Consider the following 9,655-nt stretch of genomic DNA (forward strand, 5'->3'; position numbering starts at 1 on the left):
ACATCTTTGTGTGTGTGTGTGTGTGTGCGAGAGATGAGAAACCTCTTAAAGGTTTCCAGACGAAAATTGGTTTTGAAATAGTTGAGATATTCAAAACAAAGCGGTCCTAATAAAAGGTAGGACCCACCTTCTATTACCAGTGTTTTGTTTTATTTTGTTTTTTAATGTCTCAGCAATTCCTAAACCGATTTTCACCAAATAACCTTTGAATTCCTCTTAAAATGATATCCTATGTACTATTGCATAAGTGGTTTCTTTGTGTCTCGCAAAAAGTTAAAAGCTCAATCTTTATCTCCACTAATACTCTACCAGCCCTTTAAAGTGAAATAATCCTGAATCGAAAGAGCAACGTGCAAAAGTAAGAATCCATGTAATTCGATGATGGAGATGAGACACAATGATGAAAGTAAAAGCGTTATAACAGAAAACGACGAAAATATTTATGTCTGAACATGAAAGGATACTTTGACTTGCTAAATCCGACGTCGTGATATATGGCGCAGAAAGGAGACTTGACATGGTTTTTTCACGTTCCGTCACTTTATGAATAAATAAACTTCAGTTATGCATAATGTTACGCCACTGTCCATCATTAAATCTAGTACACGTATAGGGGTCATCGTAGTCGTTGTGGTGGTCAGATCATAAGAACGCCTATAGTGTGATGGCAGTCTCATGTGGTACAAATCGGTATTGTATTTGTAGTACAAATAAAGGTTGAAAGTAGATCAACAAATTGGTTTTAGGCGGCGAGTATATTAAATTCCATGATTAATGTTAAGCATGTAATTCTGTATGTGTCCAAGACTTTGAGCAGGCCTTAATATGACTTAAGAGCTAAGATAGGCGCGTTAATAATTTACAGTGGGGCATTAAATTTCCATCACTGGAAGGCAGCGTTTATTTCAGATTTTCACCTTGTAAACCCCAAAACTGTTTTAGCTCAGAAATCAATTAGACATTACGGTCCCGATGTCTGGAATAACCTACCTGATCAATTAAAGCAGTGTACTTCACTTTTTTCCTTTAAAGCTCACTTAAAAAAGTATTTATTATTGAAATATGTTTCTAGTTAGTAGTCTTTGATCAATGTACTTTTTCTTTCTTTTTTTTTTCTGAAATCTCAGTAAGCCCTGATCGATGCAAAGTGTTTTTTTAAATATTTTTTTTTCATTCCCTCCTGTTCCTTTCTTTGATAATGATATTGCATACATTCAGTATTAAAAGCGTATACCTTACCCCCAAAATAGGCATGCTACAGCTTTTATTCTCTCTTGCACTGTCACCTGCACACACGACGCACTGTCACTCGCACATACCTACACTTTTATTGTCTACTATACCATGCAGTAGTCAATGGTGCTGCGTGCTTTTTTTTCTTGTTTTAAAGCGCCAAGTCACTATTTTTCTTTTCTTTTTTTTTTTCTGTAGCAAAATGTGTTTTGTGTATTAAGATTAAGAGTTTTATGAGTACATATAATGGTGTTGTATTACATTGGTATCACATATTCAGATAGGGCCTCATCCACGTCAAGCTCTGCTTACGATGACGGTCCCCTGTATTGATTTCTCCTTTGTTAATAGATACAGTATGCCTTAATATGTTATTTTGATTCATGATTATGCCACTTCAGACTGAATGTTGTTACGCAAATGATTTTTCTTTGTATTGATTTGTATGTATCTGTATCATTTTGTTTTCATTTGCAATTGTATTCGGAGAAAGAAAATGCAGAAATAAACCAAACAAACAAACAAACAAAATTTTATCGGATGGCATCGTCATTCAATTCATGACGTCACATTATTCTACTTTTTGTGATGGACAGAATATGCTTTCTGGAATACATGTGTACTTTCGCGACACGCCCTTTAAAGATTAATGAATTGTGATGTCAATACGTCAGTGAAGCGAAAAACTCTTCCTGGTATATCGTAGATGTCGAAAGTGAAGGTTTTGTTTGCTGGTAATCTATGATGTCGAGCTGATATTCGCAATGCATCCATTTGCAACAGTCAGATCATGAATATATACATTATATATATATATATATATATACCCCGATTGATTGGTGTTTGCACAGCATATATATATATATATATATATATATATATATATATATATATATAAGCTTCCTCTATCCATCAATCTATCATATCCACCAAGGAAAGCGCTGAAGACACTTCTTCCGTAAAGCAATTGCATTTATTTTTTACATTGACATTGTATTTAATGTTACTTATAAAATAGTTTTATACACTTAACTTGCCATATCCTATTATTTTTAAAGTGAATGCACGCACACCAGACGGTGCTTTCTTCGATCTCCATGATATGCCTATCATTGTCGAACTTTCGGCCATGTTTTAGCCATTCCCAAAATGAAATTATCATCGAAACTATGACAGGCTACGATACAAACACATTAAATAGTCCCACCCAGATGGATCCTTTATTTTTCCTTGTGTGTGTGTGTGTGAGTGTGTGTGTGTGTGTGTGTGTGTGTGTGTGTGTGTGTGTGTTAGTTAGTGGGGAGGGGGTTAGGGTTGGTAATGGCAGAATTGCCTATTTTCACTAAATTATGTTATGTTATGATATGTTATGTTATGTCCTGTTATGTTATGTTGATATCTCTGTTGAAATGCCAGAAACCTATTCGTTGATCCGTCAGGCACAGCATTTCCTACCAAGGGTCATTCATCCTGAAGGGCATGCTGGGAGAAGAAATCAAGTTCCTACAGGTCAGAGGTATAGGTGTATACCCCTGAGAGGAGCGATGGCCGGATTGTGACTTGGAAGCAATACTTATTGTATAAATCACGTGACTATATTATTACCTCCTCTTGCTCAAATCAGTCAGAATATCGAGTTAAAAAACAATAAGAGCAGCAACAACAGCAAACAATTCTTCCTACTTTTCAAACCTTCCCAACACCAACCTTTGAACGAGGCTGTGAGCACATCATATCTGATACATGCTCGCATGCATGAAAGGTAAAAGACGCTATGAATAATGCACAGGGAACATTGCACAACTTGAAAACAGAAGGACTTTATTGCTTTGGACTCTTGGAATATCAGCAGTGTACATTAGTCCAAATAAAACTTAATAGATTTCTACGTGCATAAATTATGCTTGTACAATTCAACTTCACTTAAATGGAATGGCAAAGGTAGAATTTGGATGAAATTGCAGCGGTTCAACTGGAAGCAGATTGATCTAAATACTATTTTTGTGTCACCAAGCACAGAGCTTGTTTTTTCATTTGAAATCACATCCATGTATTAGTGTGCTTTTATAAAGTGAATGCACTGCAGTTTGTGACACCATCCCTATAGAGAATATCAATAAGCACAAGCTAGCCTCTGCATGCAAACTGCTGTATCAGCAGCCAAATTATTTAGTTTTTCTACTACATACCATCGCCATGTTTTCATTAGCATTTTGATTGTGCAGTCAACGACAACAGCGTAATGTGCTAAGTGTAATCGAACACCACCGCATGGGTGTTTTGCTGTACAAAAATAATTAGCTAATCAATTAATGACATCAACTATTGTTCCATAACATGTGATTTACTAATTGACATGTCAAAATTCTAAATCCTTTATAGCCACAGCATTCAATTGCAGGTATACATGGTGTCTGTAAATAAATATAGGTTTTCCCGGCCAATTTCGCACCTTTGTCAGTCCAATTCCTAATTGCTGCATTCAATTTAGCAAAATTTAGCGTAGATGACATGTTCGGTAGTTCAATTTTATGATCTCTTCATTCAAATTCATTTTGGAGCATTCAAATTACCTTTAGCCTCATTCTAATTAACACTTTTTCAATTGAAATTCGTGAAACAAGCACCATTTCGTTATTCGTTCATTCAATTTAGAATGACATAGTCACGTGATCACGGACATGCCGCACTCGTTCATTCAAATTCATTTTTGGGCATCCAATTTAACATCTTTTGCAGTCAATTTAGCACGCATATTTATGCTTTGGTTCTGTCTTGATTTTTTTTTTTGGTCAACATAGTTATTGTTTTGCAAGCGTCATTACATTTCATACTTTCGTACTTATTTTAGAGATTTTGGCAACAGTTTTTTTTTTCAATGTGCTTAGTGATTCTTCCAGTCCGAAGATATAGTGCATCATGTGGCCACAACTTATCTGGCTGTTGAGCACTTTATTCCGAGTGTGTCGGCCAGTTCTAGGAAGTCAAGGTTATGATCATCAAAAACGAATGTTCCTATAATTCTTTTTCTGTCTTCTTGAGAAATACGTCTGTATCTAACTTGTGCTGTCATGACTGTAAGAAGATGAAGTTAATCTGTAGCATTGGTACATGTAGGCCTAAAATGACAATCATGAATGAAAGAAAAGGGGGGTTACAGAACAACAAACTCGAGTTATATATGGTAAAAAATATGATACTTTTACTGCTTAACAGTGTGTGGATGAAACAAAAAGTAATATAGAAATACGCGTTTAAATGTTATCACCCTATCAAAAAAGGGATAACATGACGTTAATTCGAATGAACATGTTAGGAATTTGACTGCCCATACGCGAAATTTAATGACTGAAATACCCCTTTCGGCCAGTGTTGGCGAATTTGAATGACTGAAGAGCACGTGCCAATTTGAATGCTCGTTTTATGAATTCGAAAGGCACATGTGCAAATTTCATTGATCGAAATGCTAAATTGAACGACCAACTTGCAATTTTGAATGACAGAATGTGCAGCGACGAGGATTTTCGCTAAATTGAATGAACCTTTTATCAAATGGACTGACAAAAGTGCGAAATTGGCCGGGAAAACCTATATCATAACCTGCAGAATGGGTAATTCCCATTTTACATTTGCAAATACACTCAATAGTGCTGCACCTTCCATTCGCGTCAAATTTCATGGTTTTACATTTCATACATGGTTTGGTTTCATGTCTTATACATTTCTACTGCAGTGCACTCCCGTTTAACATAACGAACACCGTTGTAACAAAATTCCGGTTACAATGAAGCAAAACTTCAGGCTGCAAAAATATCCACTCTGTGTTCTTTATTGTTTGTTTGTTTGTTCGGTTATAATGAAATTTCGATATCACAAAAGAAAACCGCCGGTCACGAAGTCCACGTACTGTATCAAAGAGAATCCATAGAGAGCTATGGATAGGTATCCTAAAGCCATTTCTGGAACATACGGGTACTTTTACTAGACCACTGCAGTCATCAGTCTGTTTTGAGGAAACTGAAAGTAAAGTTCAACTTTACGTTCAGGATAACTTTGATATTTCATGAAACTACATGTACGATAATCTCTAACAAACAAATCATTGAAAGTTTCATTGAAATTCGGGTAAAGAGAAGACGGTCACAAACGTTTCACATGTTCTCACCAAACCATCTTATCAATTACACGAAACTGAGATGAACAAATGTGCTATCGCCTTAAGAATGTCCAGTTCGTTTCCACTCACACGTGAACTTAGATTTAAATTATGAAAGAAATTTAAAATGAAGAAAGTATATTTTACATAAGAAAGTATAGAGTAGTTATAGTTGTGGTAAGGAGTGGAAATTAGTTAGTATATGAAAGGGTAGAATCTGATTTGATTTGATAAAATACTTCAATAACAATAGCAGATGTCCACGCTTTAATTTTCGTTGTCTTTTCTGCCAGAAATGTTTCAGGTAGCTGCAAAGGTAGTGCCTATACAGAAAGATAATTACATGTATAGCGCAGCTCACACTCTTATGTACAGTTCCGAAAGGAACGTTGTTATCGTGTTTTCAAATCTTTTTTTTTCTCTTCTACAGTATGTTTACTGTAATACTTGGGGCATTGTGTACAACCGTAGCCCTGACATAAAAGCCACCTCCTCTTACATAGAAATGGTAAATAAAAGAAAAAGTAAATGGTAAAATGGTAAATGTACCTATTCAGTCCCACTCATAAGCTGCATGTACTGAATGCCTGTATGTACCACATCAGCCTGCAAACCAAGGTGCTACCTACTGTTCTTTGTTGATATTTTTTCCTCCACACCTCCCCATCCACGGCCCACCTATGGGCAACCCATACACACAATATTTTCCAGTGGTAGTAGTCGATCGTTCCTTTTTTATTGATTTCTATTCTGTTTCTTTTAGTGGCATGTCCAGCAGAGTACAAAACAACCACCAAAAAAGATAAACTCTCAAGTCACCATAAAGAAATTTACATGGTTAACATTTTTTTTTTCAGATGAGGAAAGAATGCTAGGACTTACTATATTAAAACTAGCAGTACACCAAGACTCTGCGGATCATCACAAATGATACATCCTAACAGACATCACAACAACAAAAGAAACATGCCAAAGCTGTAACACTGTCTCTCACACTTTTATGATTCAAGAGAAAAAGTAAAATTGACTTTAGCCGACAAGATACAGTTTCTTTATATACAATGCCATTTGAGGAATTAAGGCAAACTTGCCTTTTCTTTTCTTTTTTCTGATTAAAAAGTAGTGTACAGGTGCATTTTCAATGTAGGATCGTCTTTGATGGGTAACTAAGGTTGCAAAGCAGGGCCTATTTGTTGGAGTGCATCCAACATTTTTCCACACACACACTAAAAAAAAAAAGAACTTTGCATAGAAAATTTGGATTTGATCATTGTAACGTGTGCATCACACAAACTTGCCTGATCGTTGCTAGCTAGCTTCATATCTACATACATACCGCTCATATGTCTCTGCCAGAAGTGGCGAAAACCACAAACGCGAGCGACACGTCATAATAAAGTCTGGCACAGGGTGGCGCTATTCTTGAACTTCATTAAACTCATTCCCATCCCATCCCATCATGTCACTTTAACTGTAGATAGATCTTCATGTATGTCATCATCTTTATTCGTTATGTAAATAAAACTCATTGCCTTGATTCTGGTGGGCTCCTTCCCAGCAAAGATGGGTGGAGTGCGTATAGTGATGACATGATGGGATTCTCGATAGCGGCGATTTGACACTTCCTCCAAGTGTGACACATCCTGGAAGGAACCCTGGCACACGGTCACAACTGGGTTGTCCGGTAGGTAAAATTCAGCATCTTTGTCGCTACTTGTCGTCACAATGGCTATCCTGTAGTATTTTCCCTTGTGTTGTATTCTTGCTCTGCAGGGTTCATTATAGTACCCGTACACGTCCTCAACGTCCACACTGTCGCACAATATGATATTGTACTTCGCATGCCATGCCTCAACATCACCTGACTTTTGGGACTCCAGCTTAACAGTCATCTCCAAGTAGGTGTCTGTCCATGACCCATTCTTCATCTGGATGCTACACGGTACATCTGTGTGAGATTCTACGGGAAGAGTTTGAAATTTCTTGTCTTTAGATCCTCTGGAGGGATGACTATGTCTTTCCTGTTTAAATGTGATAGCATTGAGGTATGGTCTTGGTTGAGCATCCTCCTTGCCCAGTGGGAAGCAGTCTCCCTGTCCTGTTGGATTCTCATCATAGTCCATCTCGGAGCAAAGAGCGCGGGCCTTATATGCCTTCGACAGCAGATGGGGGCACTCTCTGTTAACAAATTGGACTAGTGGTGAAGTCTTCGTCAGAGAGACAAGATTGGCAGTTCCCACCCATGGAAGTCGTATCCTACTGGCCATCTTCCCGTACAACTCCTTGATGCCTTCACCGTGTTCATGTCCCAGGAGCCAGACATCCACCTTCTTGATGACAGCATATTGAAAACTTTCGCCCTAATTCACGCAGAAAATCCGACGTAGCAGACGCTGGAGAAAGTGAGTGCGTGTGGGGCGAGTGGCTAGTCGACACGTTAATGGGGGTGGCCTGCAGCACCGTGCGTGGAGGGACATCATGTTCACATAATTTCACGCGTAGTGTGTTGTGTGTAGGCAGCAGAAATCGGGTAAAATCTACAGTTGAGATATAATCTAGGACCTTATCATTCCTTTACAACATTATTTCAGTTGATTACCTGTGCACAACACGTGTATATAAGCACCCGATTGCAGACAGCAGGTGGCAAGCGACCGTTGCAACTACTTACATTATTACCACCTCCGAAGAAAATGCACCAGTCCGACTAGAGCCATCATCGAAAAATGAGAAGGAATGTGAAATATATTTGGTTGTTTTTGCTCCCAAACTTAGCAGTTATGTTGCTCATAAGGCTGCTACGTATCTATATAATGTCTCACATACCACCGTATCTTGATATTGCATTGAAAATGATATTTGGCGAGAAACAAAAGCTTGAAATCACAGGAATTCACACTACTGACGACGGCAGACAGTGAAGGTCAACGGCTCAAATTTTCGTTGGTAGTCTCGTCACGTGATAGCTCTGTGTGGATTGTACACGTTCCCTATGACAGCAATTGTGACTGGGTAGTCTAGCTTTACTGCTTATTTGCGTCAGGACTGCTCAACCAATGAACAAGATTCTTATATAACAAAAATGGGCAGAATCTCTACTTTCTAAAACCGTGCGCCCCAAGTTCGTGCGACTTTCCGTTCTCGAGATATCCCGTGTGGAAGAATTGCAAGACGGCAAAATATGCTCAAATTCGTCAAATTTGGACTGTTCGCCATAGACAAATCTACTTAAAAGGTACTTTTCTGATCAAATTTGCGTCACGACTACAAATGTTACAATAATGATATATACACATAAATAATCCCTAAAGTGTCTACATTCAGAATCCGGGCGCCCCAAGTTTGCTTCTTAAATAGTTTAAAAGTTATGGCAGATTTTGTGGGAAAATGCGTCGATTTTTGACCCGTTTTACGTGTTGTAGCGTTCGCGCGGAAGCGCTGCTTCGCAGATGACCGAAAGTTTTCAATATGTTTCTTCATTAGCCACAACAAGGTCATTCCTCTCTATGATGGCCAGAACCTCGTCCGCTGAGAGTCCTAGCCATGAGGTCTCTGGTATGTATTCAAAGTAATGAGCCAAGGTTTGGATGCATCGATCCTTCATAGTCTTGAAACACCCTTCATCAGATTCCCTCAGCCACTTGATGACGCCCACCATACTGTCACCATGAAAGGACTCCAACAACCAATCCTGCGCTATTTTGCTCAATTCCTGCATAGCTAGCTGGTCAGCCCAACCAATCATCAATCGGATGTTCTCTCCTGAAAACGTAATCTCGCCAGTGTACATGTAGCCCAACATCCGCTCAAAGACCTCAATCTCACTCTCCGTGGCTTCTGCTTTCAACTGGAGAATTTTTCCAGGATTCTCCTCCATCATCTTTGCAAGGGTTCCACTTGCTGCACCAAGGACCAGGCGGTGAGCGGGATACTGTCTTAATCCGACTTTGACAGAGATGTCTGATAGTTCGCTATTCTTTAGATAAACATTGAGCTTTTGAGAAAGTGCTTCTTGGCAAGAGTACAATACCTCCATAGCCATCTTCCAGGAATACCTGTGTGTAAAATGTCATTGCTTCATTGGTAAGAGGCTGATCTTCTCCTGGCCGTGTCAGAATTTTAAACGCATGCTATTTGCATGTACTCAAAAGTGTTAGGCCCCATGTTGACATGCAGTGGAGTGAATATGATCCAGAGATATGAAGGGTTGTCAAGTAATAATTCAATTCAAGAGAGACACAATGAGTAATTACGTCGTAGCCGACA

The 9,655-nt window shown here is 38.5% G+C and overlaps 1 protein-coding gene across 1 annotated transcript; it reads right to left on the bottom strand.

The window, feature by feature from the left end:
• Positions 1 to 8,852: 8,852 nt before the first annotated feature.
• Positions 8,853 to 9,431, bottom strand: LOC139729507 (kelch-like protein 5). The gene has a single exon (XM_071640432.1). The coding sequence runs from the start codon at positions 9,429 to 9,431 to the stop codon at positions 8,853 to 8,855; it is 579 nt and encodes a 192-aa protein (XP_071496533.1).
• Between the last annotated feature and the right edge of the window lie 224 nt (positions 9,432 to 9,655).

This window comes from Diadema antillarum, unplaced genomic scaffold (assembly GCF_040938485.1).
Source record: "Diadema antillarum isolate AM-2024a unplaced genomic scaffold, OU_Dant_1.0 seq00000244_RagTag, whole genome shotgun sequence".
NCBI classification, from domain to species: domain Eukaryota; kingdom Metazoa; phylum Echinodermata; class Echinoidea; order Diadematoida; family Diadematidae; genus Diadema; species Diadema antillarum.

Coding starts and splice junctions, on each gene's coding strand:
- LOC139729507 (XM_071640432.1), bottom strand. CDS start 9,431: ATGGCTATGGAGGTATTGTACTCTTGCCAAGAAGCACTTTCTCAAAAG.